The sequence below is a fragment of the Lytechinus variegatus genome, chromosome 2 (assembly GCF_018143015.1).
Source record: "Lytechinus variegatus isolate NC3 chromosome 2, Lvar_3.0, whole genome shotgun sequence".
NCBI classification, from domain to species: domain Eukaryota; kingdom Metazoa; phylum Echinodermata; class Echinoidea; order Temnopleuroida; family Toxopneustidae; genus Lytechinus; species Lytechinus variegatus.
Window position 1 is genome coordinate 61,928,112 of NC_054741.1, and position 19,401 is coordinate 61,947,512.

Here is a 19,401-nt window from a genome sequence, read left to right on the forward strand (position 1 = left end):
GCATGTAGATAGCTTTGAAATAACACTGGATTTTTCTATGAATGCAGTACTTAAATGAAAGCAACCTAGTAGATAAGCATATCAAAGGCATGATGTTTCATATTTTTTGTCCTAGAAATGGTCAAAAGTTCTGTGACCATTTCATTTATCATCTTTTATGGACTATCCATCATTTCTCTCAGTGTATCTTTTATCCCTCTTGTTTGTATCTCTCTCTCAATACTTTATGTCAATCTTGGCTAATTGATTGGCATCTTTGGATACAGTAAATCAGTGTCAATGTCAACCTTTGCCCTCCAAACACAGTTTGAAAGGCTGCTTTTCTTCAGACAATTACCTCTTTGCCTTTTAGTCTCTGCATGGTTAGTCTACTTTAATAAATGATTGGCATTGTAGGGTGGATTAAACCAGTTTCTGTATCCTGTGTACTCCAAATGTATTTTGAAAAGTCGCTTGGCTTGCAGATATATCTGTCTCTGTCTGTCTGCCTTATCGTACTCTACTTGGCAAACTGGTTGACATCCTTTGGTGCAGTAAACCAGTGTCCATAACCTTTTCCCTCCAAATGCATTTTGAAAAGTCGCTTGGCTTGCTGATAACATGCACACAAATCCTGAGAAAGAGAGAGAAAAACGGTTTACAATATCAATACCTAAAATATATGTAAATGGTTGGTTTGCTTTACATGTATTTCCTCAACCACAAAAACACAATATCATATTATCAAGATTTACCTAACAAAAATACAATAACAAGGTTGGATGACCTATTTCAGAGCTGTTTGTTCAACAGCTATGTTCTTCCATGGGATTAAATAGTTTATTTCATGTAGAACGTATCTAAAGAAAGACTCTTTTAATGATAAAAACATTTAGTCAGTAATTATGAAAATCACATAAGAGCATTTAGATTATACCTTTGGATTTCCAGGAATTGAATAAGATTTCAGCCTATTTCGGGGCACCTTGGAGTCCCAACTATCAGCAGTTGTCATTGTAATAATGATATTGTCCTTTACCCTTTCATGACATTGCAGCATATTACATGCTGCACAACATACAATTTGAGCAGTCTAGCACGCGCATCAACTGCAATGCAAGTAAGCCGAGTAACCTCATGAACATCGCATCGATGCAGTATGTCATATTCAAACCTCTAGTGATGGTTTGAGGAAAATCCATTAAAGATTAAGTTTATACTGAAATTTAAGTTTTTGATTTGTGACATCATACAGGAGCAGACACTGCACTATAATATGCATAAATTTCCATTTTTAAAGGTTTATGATGACTCAAGTTTTTTTCTATCAGAAATGGTTGTGAAATGATTTGTCTATTGATATACTAAAGGTACAATAAAACCCATTTTCAATATTTTGAGAAAATGACATTCAGTTTTAATTCGCGAAACATGTGAAGCCGCTCACACGTCACATCACAAATTAAAACAAAAAATCAAAATTCTAGTATTTTCAAATCTTTGACCGATTTTCCTCAAACCTTCACCAATACCTTTTTTTCTGCTATTTTTTACATTAAACTTTTCGTCAGGGTGAACTTCCCCATTAATACCTGAGAGAAAATATAAAAAATGACTCTACATGTAAAGTAAAGTAAACTTACCTTTGCCTCTTGGTAGGTGGATGCGGATATCAAATCGTCTCTCTTGGCAAGGGTGGCAGTGCTGCGGAATCGGAAGTAGAATGCTGCTTTGCACAGCCGACTGGCTGCATGGGGACCACTCTTGAATGGAGATCTGAACATCAAGAGAACAAGAGACCAAGAACTGAAGACAATGGCACTCAAAAATTTGTGCGAAAGTAGAATAAAAAATGTAGACAAGGAATAAGAAGTGTTGAAATGGGCTGTTTGATAAAATGAGATCTGTAAGGCTATGTAACTCTGAAATTGGTAATTTGGTACTTAGTGACCCATTCCTGGGTGCAAATCACTTTGTTTCCAATCAGTTAGGTTTAAATTGGATCTTTACAGGTTAAGATTGTTGTATTTACAAGTACCTGAAAGCAGAGTTGATTATTTGTCAAAATATGATTAGGGTTATAGGAAAAAGTCACTCCCACTTCAAATAATGCCTCTAGCAACAATATATGGTGGGCAGAGGGCATCAAATAGGCGGGGGGCGGGGTATCTCATTCAGTGCAAATCAAGAAAGGGCCACCAGTATTGTGTCAAGTCATGTATAACTTACAGACAGGTATATGAAACACCATACTGGGGCCTGTAAAAAAAAAGCTTAGCAATCATCATAGAATTTTTTTTTTCCACAATTGATTGCATTGACTACAATGTACAATTGATCGTGAAAATAAATGGTACAATTAATCAATAACCTTTGTGTTATGGAATGATGGTCATCTACAGACTTTTGCATCACTTAAACTTAAAGTACACAATCATTCTTTTGACAAAATTATTCTTCAGGTCTTCATCATTACACTAAATAAATAATATTCCTTTTACATAGTCTGTAGGGTCATATGCAGCTCCTGTTTTGAGTTACCAAATCACTAATTACAATATATGTTATCACAAGGCAGTTCAATCGTCGATCTGTGAGGTTTATTCTTACATCTGATGTGCTCGTCCTTTACCGCAGTCCAAGACTTCGTACATGCTGTCCCCGTTGGAGAAATTCACACTGATTCCTGGCTGGAGGCCATTTTGGATTTTAAGAGGTTGTGACACCTCAGCAAGAAGAGGTTGGTGGCGTTCAAAGCCTGAAGGAAGTGTTCCCGTGAGGCTGTCATCCACTCGGCCCCACATCGCCCTTGTTAGGTGACCGTGGTCATACATGCTTCCTGTATACATAATAATAATGATAATAGGAAGTTATCTAGCATCATCATGCAAGAAAAAGACTATTTTGAAGCACAACTTCAGCTTAAGATCAAGCTGCCATTTTCAGCAATCAGTGCTTTCGAGGATATTGATAATTGATAAACTTGATTGGTATTCGTTTACCCAACCTGGGTTGAGTGCAGCACAATGTGGATATATTTCTTGGAGAAAAGGATCATCATGGCTGATATTAAAAACCATGACCCTCTGGAGGGCAAGAATGAGGAGTCTCAGGACCTCTTGATCATCATCATCACCAACTAGAGTATCCTTCTCAGGACAGGCGGGAGGGGGTTCTTCATGTTAGTCGGTCATCCAGATTTTAAATCCGGTCCCCGTCTATGAGAGTGGTCAGATTCACGTCTCACTCACTGAAATTACCCTCACCCCCTCCCTCTGATTTACTCTATTCGGTGCATCCTCGTCGCTCAACCCAACGCTCCTACTCCTCTCCAGCACTAGCCATTTATTTATTTCTCTAATTATTCATTAATACACCAATTTATTGAATTAATAAAAAGAGTGTCTTGGGAAGACCTAAATAGACTGAATTTAGCTAAAATGCTATACAGTCCCACAAGAAAATGAAGATATTGAAGTGTTAAAGCTCTGCCATGTTTTAGAGAATCGTGAATTTAAGTGGTAAAATATTACATTCAATAAGATTGTTTCTCTGGGCTCACCTCACATTGTAGTGCTGTTATCTGCATTCAATACTAAGCATGATGGAGCGCATTTTATCGTGGGGTTCACTTACTATTGAGCACAACTGTATATATACACAAGGTTCGTGGCATTCTTGTCACTGCTCTCCATTTGCGACTACTGAACTGAAAACCCACGTTAGGTCATCAGGCATGGATATGTGACATTAGCCAAGATATGGATTTGAGTTTCAAAAATAAAAATTTGGAAAATCCACCAATCTGAAAGAGTATATATTCATCTACCTTCTGTCAAACTATACAGTTATGAAAGGCAACAAACTGCATTTTTTTCATGGTACAGTGAACTACAATACTGTTTCTCCATATTCATAGAATCTATCTCTGAAATTCTTCTTCATCATTCAGGTAAATATGTCATTAAAAAAAAACAACAAAGATCTGCTTTTTTCACGATATATGTATAACTAAAAAAATATTTTGGAAAGCTGTGGGTCGTGATTGAGTACAGCAGGCAAATATCCTCATTTGCATGAGAACTGGCAGCACAAAACAATGTAAAATTCACGGTTTTCCCTTGCCAATTGGCAAATTTCTAACTTCTACAGGCATCTCTCTTAAATTCTAATATAAATATATACCTAATAACTTAAAAAATATAAATCTTTAAGGCCACCGCACACCCTATGATTGGTCTGTGACCCAATTTTGTAATAAAATGTATAATTTAATGCAAATATTTAGACATAAAATATCTTACTGTGTAATGTTTTAAATCATTGTTCGAACACCCGAACACCTATGTTAAAATCTGTGTCTATGCTACAATTCTTATTAAAATAAAAGCAAATATAATATCTAGTCATAATGGCGTCAAAGCAATCATAATCAGCTAAGAATTGAAACTATTTTTAGCTTTTACTAAAAAATAAAGGCTTGCAATCACCTGAGATTGTTATATTAGTGTTCTCTAAGCTAATTTAAACCTCAAATAAAAAGATACCATTCATTAACAGTTAAAAAAAAAGAGCCAAATGCAAATTGCTCCACAATTGGATCATGGACCCGTCGTAAGGTGTGTGGTGGCCTTTCGATGATGTGAGAAGGGGGGGGGGGGGGCTATTACCTACCAAGGGTGATTGATTCCAAGTAGATAGGATGGATAAAGTGACTCAGTAAGGCACCCTGAACACCAAGCACATTCCATCTCAATAGCTTATCACTAGCTGACATGAAATGTATTGCACCCTAAAAAAAAAAAACAAAGAAATAAAATCACAAATGTCACAAAGCAACAAATGCAAAAACTATTGTAATCTTCCAAATTATAAAATCAGTTTTCAATCCTATTCTCATTAACTCTTAGTTCAACAGTGTATATAATTATAATTCCATATTCATAAAAGAAAAACCTCACTCACTGCATTTTTATGATGCATGCTCTGCATAGAATCGTTATACCAAAAAAGGCAAAATGTTAAAATGTTTTAATATCATCTTTCTTATGTTTTTTTTTTGTTTTTACTTTCAAATGCTATTCTTATTCAATCGAATCACACTGTTTTTGCTGGAGTATATCTTTAAAAGCATGAACAAGACAAATAAGTAACAAAAGACCCTTCAACATCACTTACCTCTCTCATAATTCCATCCAACCCAATGTGAGAGTCTGAAAGAAAATCATAAGTATTGTTGCATGGATATGGAATCAAATCGTTGTGTCGGTGCAGTCCGAACGCCCATTGCACCACACTTCTGTGCATCTCATTGGTGCAGAAACGCCCTTACGCAATGCACGCTGCTAAGGGCGTTTATGCACGCTACTAAGGGCATTTCTGCACGCATGCAATGCCTGTAAGATTAGATTTGTGGTAAGGGCGTTCCTGCAACGATACAACAAAATAGTGAAGGTATCATGCAAACATGAGTTTTCTATAAATTTTTTTTTTTTGGGGGGGGGCAATATTCAAAGGATAAGAGCCCACACTATGGCATTTCAAAATCCCATTTGAAGTCATTTGTAATGACAGAAATAGCTTGATGAAACTGCTCCAGGAGTGTCAAATATCACAGAAATGAGTGCTGCACAACAACAGATTATGAGCCATTCTGTAATTACAATTTGAGCTTGAGAAGATGATGGTGGTTCATTAATTAAAGTTGAATATAACAGATTAGTATACCAGAGGGGTGTTTCACAAGGACGTAAGTATGACTTAAGAGTCGCAATTAAATGCCTAGTCACCTGCGATACAAAAGGCATAACAGCATTGGTCATCTCATCTCAAGAAGATGCACAATACTGCCAATTAATCAATAAGATCGCGCGTTGCATATCACGTATGCGTTGGCACTTAAGTGCAACTCTTAGTCATACTTTTTTTTATCTAAGTTGTGAAACACCCCCAGGAAAATTACATATCTTCTTTTAAAATGATGGGGAAAAAATATATAATCTACAAAAAAGACATTTGAGAGCTAATTACGAAATACCTTGATTTTTTTATCATTAAATACAAAATCCAACTGTAGAAACAATAAATTTTTAAAACTCTGCTCATCTGTGATAGCAAATTTCTGCATACTGGTACTCTATTTTCAACCTAAATTTAATTATGATAAAACAATGTTTGGTAGAGGTTATAGCTTACTGGAAATAATATGGTAACTATTAACCCCAAGTTTAACAAAGTCTTATAAGACTTTATATCAATGGCATGCTCACTATAACTACCCATATTCAACTTCATTTCATATCATCCCTTCTTATCAGTTTAGTTACTTACTGACAGAACATAAAGCTCCTCCTGCACCCAGCATTGGGTCATTGCTCGGCCTAAAATACAAAAAAACATCATATCAAAGAATATAAAGCCCATCACACACGTCAGATGAACTTTTAGTGTTTTACTTGCTTAATTCTTCTCTCAGTTTATTCTGATCATATTTTATTCAGGTTGGAGAACCTCTTTAGACATACTATTGTTGATTATGTAAAGCAAACCCTTGTAAATACAGGGCCATATCAATATTACTGAGGATGGAAACAGATTATTCCTCAAGGGGAAGAGTAACCTTGTAAAGCCTTCTGCAGATATGACAGAGCTCAGCAACTTTTTTCTGATCATATATCTCAAGAAAATTGAGTGAAAAAAACTTGTGACACTATTATAATACCATTATGAATTCATGATTCACGTTACATGATCAGTGTTAAAATGATATCACTAATACATTAGTGCGTGGAAACCAAGTTGGGGGACGGACAGGGGCAACGCTTAATGCCCCCTCCGGACTTCGTCTGCGGGGGCATAACAATCGTAATTTGAATGGTGATTCCAGTGAAATATAAGGCTAATGATGAATTTTTAGCACATGTGAAACCAAACTCGAACCCCAAACCTAATCACAATCACGAATTCAAATTCTACTCCATAGGTGAATTCCAGTTAAATTTCACTCAAATTACCATACGAATTCTACGTGTGAAAGGCTTGACCACAAACATATCTTTTGGGGGCAGGGGGCTGAGCTTATGTGTCCTTTCAAGCACTTCGGTAGATAATACAATTGTCATGCACTCATCATATCGATGCAGTGCTTTAATTGATTGACAAGTCACCAAGGAAAAATACCGTCTTTGCTCGGGAATTCGACTTAAAATCAGTTTTCGAGTGAGAGTGTGAAAGGTCCTATGATTCTAAAGACGAATTGCAATCATATGACTACAATGATGATGCAAGATTCATGTGTGAAAAGGCCCTTAGACCCTTCAAAAACAACTCTACTTACTGGTTTAAATACTTGGCAGCATCACCAACAGGTGCTTGATTCAAGTATAGATGGAATGTGACATTCTCTCTCAAGGACACAAGAGGGCTTCCTTGTTGACCAGCGAATATTGTCTTCTGAATGTCACCTTCAAAAAAGAACTTCAGCTGCTGGTACAAATACCTGCGATGCAATCAAACATAAATTTACACTAACATAGAAAAGCACAGAGGTAAAAGGGAAACACTCGACCAGACTGTTCTACAATGCGAGTCCTCAGGTTTTCTAAACCCTTAATGTATTACTTTGACTGGTCAAATCGATATCCTATTCACATATTGGTACACGCTATCATACCCCTGAATAAATGCAATCCCCATAAAAAAAAACGCTCAAACTGACGGAATTATAGTAAAAAAATGTACCTAGCAGAAGTTGTTACACATTTTTTTTCCTTTCACTTTTTTTTAACTTTGAATTCCTTAGTCTGAATTTTATTTTCTGAATTTTTAGATCCTCCATACATCACACACATTTCAATTTTCAAACAACCCACAATTTTCTGATCATGCACGTGTACAGTAAGGGCAGTCAGGTGGTTTCCCACAGGGTAACTGATTATAAAAGAGATTATGAACCAAATATTGTTTCATAAAAGAAATGACGATATGGACTTAGAATAGAAACATATATTAATTGCATATTTTGAAAATTCCCGAGTTCCAAAATTAAATAGAATTTACTTCATACCATTTTTCTTCAGAAAGTCACGCCGTGACTGACGTTTCCATCTACAGAAAAAATGTCCATCAGTTATATTATTTCCAATCTTATTTTTTGACTGATAAGGATGTGAAATGGAATAAGTAATGAAATACAAGTGGCAAGTCATTACTTGTCCATGTGTGAATAAAGAGGAACTCCCATTTTAGGTCTAGGTAAAGACAATCCTAAATTTTTCATTTTATTTACTTTTGACATTATGATGAAAAGTTCAACTGGAGACGATTGCTCTTCGGATATCCTTATATTATTCAAACTATGAAAAAACATTTGAAACATTCAGGCCAAACATTTGTACATAGTCCCATACACACTTTACAGCGTGTATAGACCTTTTAAAAATAAATTTTCATAAATATAGACCTTTTTTTGTATCAGTTTCTTGATTCCAAATATCACAGCATACACTATATTTAGCTGCATTATAATCAACATATCCATAGAGAAAATTTCACAATTAAGAGTTGCAAGTCAAGACTACAATTTCTTTATATTTATACTTGCCTTTGAAGGCCTCGTCTGGCGATAGTAACTCCATGACAATCCAGAATAGTCCTGCCATCTTGAGTGATAGTAGCTCCAGAAGATACACCATCCCCCGTCCCCAAGGCCACAAGGTTTCCTTTATCTTCTGGCCCTGTAGTGGCATACAGTAATAGTAATCCAGGTTTCAAATCCAGTTAAGTCCTCGATTATAGGGAGAAAAGGGATAGACCTCACACTAAGAGAAATTTACCTGACCCCCCCTCCATTTTGCTCTTGTCGATAGGTGAATTCTTCTCCAACCGATCCAACCATCTTTTCATTTTCCACCATTAGTCTCCTCCATGTCTACTTAGGCTGCCCCCTCTCCCTCTAATCAGCCACCTAACACTAGTTCTTAGAATATGATAAAGAGCTCCCTAAAAGCGTACACCAATTATTATTATCATTATTTATTTGGCATTTCAGACAAACAAAGACCATAGAATGATGACATTACAAAGTATGACAGAATTTTAAAAAGGACTCCCCCCCTGCAGTCCTGGAGTTGCCTGGAAGAAAAAAAGAAATATAAAATTCCTGTAACCCACAAGTCATTCCTTCCAACTCTTGGGAATCTATGGGTCGGGGACATGAATAAGACCTGGGTTCTTGATGGGAGATGAACGTGAGGTGGTCAGGGTGCCTACTGTGGACTTTCAGATTTTCTGACAGTGATTCACATCTGATTGTCCCAGACAAACACTTCATGACATAAGCACATAGAGCATAGTCCCTTCGAGAATGTAGAGATGTCCAATGTAGCCACAACAGTTCAACATCTTCTGTTTCAAACTGATGTAGTCTGTGAGGTGGAAGTTCAGGATCTATGGCAGCTAGAACTCCTCCTCCGCGTCCTCTGGATCTATCTTTGCGTAGCACTACATGTGGTAGGTTAAGAGATGGCATCAAATCATCACTGTTGAGCCTTCAATGAGTCCTATTCACAGTATATTCACAGTACATCCACTGCTTCTGCCAAACTTAGCAACTGCATCAAGCCATCAGTATTCTTCCTGTCCATCTGTTTCACATCTTTTATTGATCTCACTCATGCTCTTCCAGTCTTTCATAACACTCCGTCTTGCTTTTACTTAAAAATCATTATGTCAACTCCCATACGATATCACCAATCTCACATGCAACCATTGCTTTTATCTTCTGAGGATCCCCCCATATAATAAAAGAAATGTAGATATTTATCGAATGAATCAGTTGAATGGATGGGATGAGGGAATTATACATATATATCAACTATTTAAAGTTTGCATTGAAAATATGAGACAAAGATGAAAACAATAAAGCAAATCAATACAGAAACCTGCTAGCAGTGGGCTTCCAAAAAACCCCATCAACTCTGAAAGCATGCGAACAAGAGATACCTACCCAACTTCATGACAAATGCAGCATATGACGGAGAAAGTCCAGTACTTCCAGATCCAGGGAATGAGGGTCCAACTCTGGGAATGTTCCTTGCAACTGATGCAATATTATCGGCAACTCTGCTTGTTCCACCTACATCCAACTGACTGCTACTGTATCCTCCGCCCTGCTGTACTTGACCGCGTGGAAAAGTCGGTGCAGAAGGTTGCATATGTTGTTGCTGGGTAGGTGTTGAAGGTGGTAACTGCTGCTGCTGTTGGGGGACACTGTTGGTCTGCGAAAGACCAGGTCCTGGTTGGCTGGGCATACGGGGCTGACCGGACCAGGCCCGTGCTGCCATTGGGACACTCTGCGGGACTCTCACGGTTTCAGAGGAAGAGTTGGTTGGAAGAGAAGGAGCTGCTTGCTGCTGTGATGCTGGCCCTGAAGCTGATCTTGCATTGTCCCCAGAACTATCAGCAGCTGAATTAAAAAAAAAATCCCACGTGATTCTTCATTTCTGAAAAGAGAATTGTTTTATTGCACTTTCTATTTCTAATGTGGTTATTCCCATTCAGGGCTTGACATAAGCAGTGGCCCGGGGCAACCTAAATTGAGAGTTGGGCCATTGAAATTCTGTAAAAGTCTACACTTAATGGGCCAGGCAGGCTACCAAAGTTTTGATAAATTGTAATGTTTTCTATTGTTTTAGGGCCACCAAAAATATGAAATTGATGATTTTGGTGGACCGATCTGGTGATCAAGAGAAAAGGTTAGTGTGGAGCCTTGCCATACTGCATTTTTTTTCAAGTGTTCATGTAGCTTTTACTATTTACCCATTTGTTGATTTGGCTGTGCCTGCTTCCTGAGCTGGTATTCCATGAACGATTCCTGTTTCTCTGGGACTTTCCACATGTCTTTTGAAGGAAGCCTGGCCGACTCATATTTCATCTGATAATGTCCACCGCCACCTCCATGGACCAAAGGCTCATCGCTTGGTGCAGAGGCACCAAATGTTCTCCTTGGACGTGGAGCAATCGGTTCATCATCAACCTGCATACAAAAAACATAATTATATCAATTACGATTGTTTCCCCTGTGTACTAATTCCTTGTACAGTGCTTTGTTGACTGCAAAACTAAATAAATTTAATGTAGTTTTATCATTTTCTTTTCTCACACAATGGTAGATGAAATTATTTAATGCGTGATTTTCTTTCTTATTGGCTTGTGTTACTAATATCGGGTTAAATTTGGTTGTTAAATGGTCTGTAATGATTTCCATTGAAAAACAAATAACAAAATAAATTTTAAAAACAAAAAATAACATAAGGAAATTTTTGACTTTCACAATTTACATTTGTCAAAACCAATAAATATCAAAAAGATGCTATCTGGAAGGAAAATGAAAATCCTAATTGGGTGTTGAATATGCAAATAATGCTCATTCTTTCGCACCATTTACAAGGTTATTTTGATGAAATTGTGTTTTTACCAGCCTGTAGTTTATGATGTTTGGTTTGCACGGTGGTATGGTTAGTCAGAAAGAGGTTTACTATACACAATTTGTCAAGACCTACGTGTGGGAAGGACTAGGAAAGGTGGAAAGTGGTACAAGTGAAATGGATAGGTGAGAAAGTGGAGGTTAGAAAGCATTCGGAATTGAGTGTAGTCCTTAAAAGTATTGCAAACCTGAAGGGTTGAGTAGTTGGAAAGATAAAAGGTATGAGTAGTTGGAGAGATAGAAGGCTGGCATGAGTTGGAGAGACGAGAGACTTGAGTAGTTGAGAGAAGGGAGGGGGGGGGGGGCTTGAATCGGCAAGTGGAGTTATAAAGCAGGAGGAGGGAAGACTTGACGTTTCAGGCAGGTTGACTGTCCATGTTCACGAGTTAAGAGTGACAGTTTATGTTGGAGAAAATGAGCATGCCAAATTTTGGCAAGGTCACACAGAAAAGCGGTCATTATGTCCCCTGTCCTTAATACCTCTGAAGTACATTAGATCAATCCATTTGGGGTTACAATAACCTACAGTTAACACAGACTCATCTCTTCCCTCCCCTTTCAACATCTGGGAATCTGCCAGGTTTCGCTTTTGGCCATAACTTACCACAATAGCATTGGCTTCCCTGGCCCCCTTGGCATCTCGTCTATCGGCTTCTTCGTCATCCATCCCAAGAAATGCTCTCATTGCAATCCGAGATGCTGCTGCCTTGGCATCTTTCTTGGTCCTGCCTTTTCCTGTTTAGGAGGGACAGAAATAAAATGGTTCTCCGACTGCAAGGCATGATGGGACTTCATGCTAGTAAATCAGGAGGCAACAGCAACAACAGCAGAAACATCACTGGTCTCACTTCAAATATTATCACATTTCATATGCTATTTTTGGTCTTGATAGGACTATATATATTTGCAGAAAAAGAATACAAAGAATCATTTCCAAAGATATTATACTATTAAATACCTACATGTATAACGTCTTAAAAATAATTACAAAATGCATTGATAATCAGTGTTCCTATAGTTACACTACAATGTACATCCATACTCCCTGTAGAATAGTGTTCCATTGCAATGCAAAACCATAAACATGTGTATTCACAATGGTGATTTTAAATCAATAACCAAAAATTATGGCTTACGCATTTTCATCCATCAATTATGCGTAATTTAGCAAATACACGTTGAGAAAGGGTTCAATAATGAACACATACTTTATTGGCAGAGTGCTATTGCAATCTATCTTGTTGCTGTCGCTTGTGAATCAAAGAGCCCCAACTTTGAAACTGAATATTCCAAGGTTAATCTTGGTTTATAAAAAAATGTTATTATAATAGCAAACTTTTCAAAGTGCCTATTATTTTACATCTGATATAAACTTTGGAGAAAGCATTTACCTGAACAATGGAAATGCAAATGAACACTTGTAGATTGAGTTCAGTGCTTTCAGGAAGTATTAATTTCTAATCAAAAGGATCATCATTTTGTCCTATCAACAAATACAGTCAGTGCAATAACAATAGATATCAAGAATTTAATATCATTTAGCTTTCCATTTTTTTTCATTTTTCAATCACACTGATCTGAAGCAATTAAAAATCTTCATAGAACAGGGACATAATGGGGTCATTTCTGTTCATGCCACCACTGTTTTTGCAGGTTCCTCTCTGAAAGTCACATGCATGCAAGATTTCACTAGGGCCTTCCGCAGCTGCCCTTTCCTCATGAATGGCGATATCGGAAAGATTGGAAAGAAAAACATGCTACGCAGGATTTCCTCTAAAAGCTGCAGCTAAATGTTTTCCAAATTTTTGTTATGCTACAGTCATACTAACAAAATAGACTCCAAAGTTAGGCCTAATGATTATCTGTCAGTGGTTATAACGTAAGAGCTTTTGTTAGTCTAGAATCAGTATCATCAGCTTGACACTAGCATTAGAGTGCCTTACCACCTCACCTTGTGGAAACCTGGTTCCATCCACTATAGCTACCATCGCATAGTTGCAGGTGATGATCCCCATCGTTCCTTCAGGCACAACCTCCTCGAAGGTCAGATTAAGGCGCTGCAACTGGCAGAACTCGTTGAACGCCATGACAGGGTTTTTCTTGCCCGAGACAAAGCCATGGATGAGATCCCTAGGGACATCCTTAGGGTTGGCCTTTGCTATGATGGGATTCACACCACCATCGGTAGGAGTGGGCTCCGATTCCTTGGCTCTTAGACCCTGGGAAGATAAAACAGATATTGGAGAAAGCAAGACTGAAACGCATCCAAAATCAAGTAAGGGTTAATGGACCTGCCCTACACCTCCATTGTTACAGAGCCTCTGAGGTAACGTGACAAAGTTTTGGAATTTCAAACTCATTTCCAGGACTTCCTCATAGGTTCCCTTGACTTACTAATGCATTTCCACAACCTAAAACTCACCATAAGCTGATGGAACAGGTACAACTGATTAAGTTGAGGGAATGAGTAAATGTATGTCAAAGAAAAGAGTTACAAGTCAAGGGAAACATTTGTAAGTCCAGGGAACACAATATAGTCTGAAGGGGGGGGGGGGACACATATCATGTCACTTTAGATGTGATTACTACATGTATTTAGTAGGTATCTTCATTTTTTTTTCAAGTTAAAAAAAGGAGCCCAAAAGCATGAATAGTTAAATATCACTAACTACTACTCATTCTTTGATTATTTGTTGGCTGAAAAAAAAATATTCCAATAGGAATTATAATTTTTGGCTAATTTCACTTAATTCGCTATAAAATGGAATCCTGTCCCACATGCAAATAATGTTAGTGTCAATGTCAATACGTGAAATGTGAATTTTCGTTAAGTTTTGGAGGTATTTTCGTATTCTTTTCCACTAACCATAACCATACCCAAGCCCCAAAAGAATTGTGATTGATCCAATCAATCACAACAATAGAAAGCCAGCAATGCCAACATCTAAAATGCACGTTTGTTCAAAATGTTTTCTAGAAATGATGTACACTCATACAATCAATGTTGTCTTGACAATTCAGCCTGCTTCCTCTTTGTTTGCATAGGACATTGTGCAAATTTCCTGCTCAGGATAAATAACAATGATAGATTTCCATATAGTTGAGATTGATTGGATCGATTGATCCCAACTCTTAGTAAGACAGGGCCCAGGTTATCATTCTGGTTAGGTTAGGACTCACCTGTATTCCATCGACAACATTGATCTTGCTGAAGGTCTTGCCAGACTTTGCATTGAATGACTGCTGACTGACATATTGGTAGTTCACGCCTCGTAGATTCTTACTCATGGTGCTTCATCAATTTATGCTCCGAAAGAGAAACTCTGAAAATCACAATGGTTTTAAAAAAGCATATCAATTGAATCATTGTAAGGTGGAAGAAAAAAGATTAAGAAAGAGCTTGTTCCTCCATTAAGTGAAACACCAGAGTACTACATCTTACAGATCCCTGGTAAGTTTTGCACCAATCATTCAACCATTCAAATAGATCCCAAATAGTCCCTCCATTGTGAATCGCTGGGTCAGTTTCTGTGGACTGACCCAGAAGATTTGTGTAGTGTAAGGTAGTGCAGCGGTAGTGAAGTGTAGTGGAGCATATATGAACTATCACCTGAGGTACAGGATTCGTTGCCTGAAGTTAGTGAGCTAAATTCAAACCAATGTCCAGTCGTGCACATAAGTACTTTTGGCACATGTTCGCGAGAAATTTGATCTTTAACTTCACTCCTCTTCTACAAAGGCAAACTCTGACTGACAGTTTTTAGACCAAAGTCAAAATGCAGCTAATGCAGAGATGCCAAGTTCAAAGAGCAGCTATGCATGAGATTTTCTGTGAATCTGAGTGAGATCACTGACATTGTGTACAATGTATATGGGGATAGGCTGTGATAACTGCGTGAGACAGAGATTTGAGGGGATGAACAAGAGTCCAAAATGCTTGAGTCTCACGCATAATGCGTGAGACTTGGTAGCTCTGCTAATGATCAATTTAATTGATTACTTTGGACAGTATTATGGGCTAAATTTAAAGTTAAAAATTTTGGGGCATATGGGCTGGCGACAAAAACTTATTTGATTATAAAGCATCAAACTCATGCCCATCTCACTGGTATTATGGGAAAGCGGGTACTGAATTAGGCCTATAGTCATATAAACTGATATATTTTGTGATTTTTTTTGTCCTCCTTCTACACAGATGGATTTTGCAATTGAGTTGTATAGTGGAGGTTCGACTGACGCTTAAAGGTCAAGTCCACCCAGAAAAATGTTGATTTGAATCAAACTGGCATAATGTTGAAAATTTAATCAAAATATGATGTAAAATAGGAGTTATGGCATTTTAAAGTTTTGCTTATTTTTCACAAAACAGTGATAAGCACAACTTAGTGACATACAAATGAGTCAGTCGATGATGTCCATCACTCACTACTTCTTGTTCTTTATTGTTTAAATCATACCAACTTGACTGAACCATATAGTATTAAACAATACCCATTCCACATGTTATTGTTCAAAAGGAAGGGTAATCGTTTTTAGACTTGACAAAGGGAAGAAAATTAGAATACGTACGTAACATTGGCGAAGAACAATGAGAAATAAGATGAGAAACATTGGGCAAGTCTCCCCCATCTTTTCATAATATTTTTATAAATTTTTTTGATGAATTCTTGTTTAAAAATGAAATCGATTGCGTAAAAATGTTGGAAATGAAGTTGTATCCCATTTACATGATTTATAGCTAGATCTTTCAGAAGGAAAGTAGAATCTCGGGGGCGAAAGTTGCAGGCTTTTTGGCAGTACCGGTATACGCAGCTAAATGGATAGAATCCCTGGCTCCGTTGAGAGCAAGCATACATTAGTAAATTATATTTACTCTCTGGGAGCCTCCTGGCTACCTGTACTTGGTTACAGATCAAGTCAGAACTTCGGTCTCTGCAATTGGTGAGTGGAGCCAACAGAGTTCATCGCAACTAGTCCAAAAGCTTCAGTCTCTGTAGTTTTATGTTGGTTGTTCCGCTGAACTCCGTTGGCTCCATTCACCAAATACAGAGACCGAAGTTCCAACTTGATCTGTACAGGGGACACAAAGGCCATATGTATTAAGTTCGGATCATCCAGGGAAGTGGTAGTTGCGCGACAGCCGGAGTAAGTCACTGTTTTTTCCCCTTTGAAGTTTATTTTTTCTGTTTCGGTGCATTTCAGGCCAAAACGATCCTTGTTTTGGTACAGTTCTTTTCATATATTTTTGTGAAACAAAGACAAAAATCGATGGGCCCCGTCGGCGGGATTTTGCATTGTTAACCCCCTAATAGTTGCTGCATGATACCGAGCCGTCTGTGTAAAAGAAATATAAAAAAATGTTAAAGAAAAGCCTCCTCGAATTAGACGGCTGCCAGCTGTGTAAGCGGAACAACCAAGAAGAGACCCAAGCTTTCAGTCTACTCACCTCCCTGCTCCCGACTTCACTCACATGCTTGCTTAGCACCTGTAAACACACAACACACTCACTAGTCACACAGTCGTCACACTCACACTGTATCATGTGTATTTGGGTCACATGCACATACTCACTTTTCATCAAGACGTACCTACGCGTATACGCTACGGTACGGTACGGTATCACGGGGTGTCAGGGGACGGGACAACTCGGACCACGGGACATCTCGGACCGAGTTGTCCCACCCAGTACGAGATTTTTTTCCACAAGTTTGCGTCTATTTTTCCGTCATTTCGAAATTTCTTGTAAAGATTTTTTAGAGATATAGTCTGATGGTAATGTTCTTCACATTTTATTACTTTTCTTTCGCTGAAATAAAAAAAAAGTGTAATTTTAGGCGTTTTTCGACAGCTCGCGATTCCCATAGGCGAGCGTGTATTAACTGTGTCGGTGCTCGGCTCGGCCCCGCTCAATAACTGACTTGATTTTGTGATCATTTCTCCTCAAAGTACCACTTTTATCGCAGAAGATAAAAGAAGAGCAGCGGACCGTTCATCGGTTGTTCGCTTCTTGCGACCAGAGAGAAAAAGGTGAAAAACTTGATCAAAATCGTGCAAATACACCAAATTTTATCCTTGTGATGAGAAAATGGAGGTAATGGCCATACAACAAAGTCCATCTTCTGCGATAAAAGTGGTAGGGCCTACTTTGTCTTTGAGGAGAAATGATCACAAAATCAAGTCAGTTATTGAGCGGGGCCGAGCCGCGAGCACCGACACAGAAAAATAGACGCAAATTTGTGAGAAAAAAATCTCGTAATGGGTGGGACAACTCGGCCCGCGGTCCGAGATGTCCCGTGGTCCGAGTTGTCCCTGATTCGGTATCACACTCACACTGTCACAGCCATCATCATATCATTTACATTTTACCGTTTTTTATTCAAAATCTGAATGACAAGGCCAGATTCTTGTGTCATGATGATGTTCATACTAAAGTCTGATGTATGGGAAATTTGTAAAGATTTCATTACATTACAAAATGAAAATCAACTTACCAAGAATCAAGATTGCGTAATCTCTGATGGACTGTCACTGATGTGTCAGGGGTATTTCTCAATTTTGATTATTACCGCGCGGATATATATATCGGAGCGCCGTGCGTACATCGTGTGCAACGTGGGCACGTAAATTATATTAGCAGATGGGGCAAAAAATGCTAGCCGGTGTCATAGCAGAATTGACCGGGCAGTCAATTGGAATCGGCAATTACCCGACAATTTGTTCCGACCCGCCCTAACATATTAGATATAGACTATATTACTAAATTACTGTGCATCGAGTTGGGGAGTTCTAGATATTCTAAAAAAAATTATCAAAGTTGATATACCCAAAGTTTGTGGCACAACAACCAGTGGTACTAAAGTCCACCCCAACAAAAATATTAAAAAGAGAAAAATTCAACAAGCATAACACTGAAAAAAATCGGATGTAAAATAAGAAAGTTATGGCATTTTAAAGTTTCGTTTCATTTCACAAAACAGTTATATGCACATCTCGGTCGGTATGCAAATGAGGAACTGATGACATCACTCAACACTATTTCTTTTGTATTTTATTATATGAAATTTGATTTTCATTTTCTCGTCATTGTCATGTGACTGAAATGAATTCCCTGAACACGTGGAATTCCATTATTTTAACATTTTGTGCTTCAGGCAAGGAGGTCCTAATCGTCAAATTCGTAAAAATTGAAATTTTGTATAATTATAAACAATAAAAACAATGAAGTGAGTGAGTGACATCATATCGACTCTCATTTGAGTAACTGGCTCGTTCATATAACTATTTTGTTAAAAATAAGCGAAACCCTGAAATGTCATAACTTTCTTAGTTCCGATTTTGATGAAATTTTCAGCATTGTGTACGTTTGCCTAATTTTTCTCTATTGATTCAAATCAACATTTTTCTGAGGTGGACTTGACCTTTAAATGGGGGGGGGGCAAAGGCGGATCAAGGAGCTACGGTGGGGCCCGGCAACTCGTGGGGCGGGGGAGAAAGAAAAGATAATGGGAAAAGAGAGGGGGAAATGAGAAACATATTAAGAGGAGGAAGACAAGTGCATAAAATTAATTTTAAAATAATTTTGAAAATCTTTTCTTTCATGTCACTATATATAAAAATGTTTTTATAATAGCGCTCGATCGCATTGTTTTTTCTGCATTCCATAAAAAGTACTGATATCCCGGTATCCAGATCAGATTGTCATTCAAAAACGAGCAGCTATAATAGCGCTGCACGCTCGCATTTTGATTGGTGAGTTATCTCTCAATATTAATTATATAATAAACTATTCAAAGGACAAGTCCAGCCAACAAACAGTTGGTTTAAAGAGAAAATCCAACCAGCAAACACTGAAAATTTCATGAATCGGATCATAATAAGAAAGTTATGACACAAAGTTTCGCTTATTTTTTTAACAAATATTCCCAACTCAGTTACGT

General features: G+C 37.8%; 1 protein-coding gene across 1 annotated transcript; it reads right to left on the reverse strand.

Moving 5' to 3' along the window:
* Positions 1–483: 483 nt before the first annotated feature.
* Positions 484–18,061, reverse strand: LOC121408557 (adenosine deaminase domain-containing protein 1-like). The gene is made up of 14 exons (XM_041600060.1): positions 17,956–18,061; positions 14,645–14,787; positions 13,416–13,683; positions 12,069–12,199; positions 10,798–11,014; positions 9,986–10,444; positions 8,582–8,714; positions 7,316–7,477; positions 6,310–6,359; positions 5,158–5,192; positions 4,654–4,771; positions 2,590–2,818; positions 1,623–1,755; positions 484–613 (listed from the first exon to the last, which is right to left on the reverse strand). The coding sequence occupies exons 2-14, from the start codon at positions 14,750–14,752 to the stop codon at positions 500–502; spliced, it is 2,157 nt and encodes a 718-aa protein (XP_041455994.1). The 5' UTR covers positions 14,753–14,787; positions 17,956–18,061; the 3' UTR covers positions 484–499.
* Between the last annotated feature and the right edge of the window lie 1,340 nt (positions 18,062–19,401).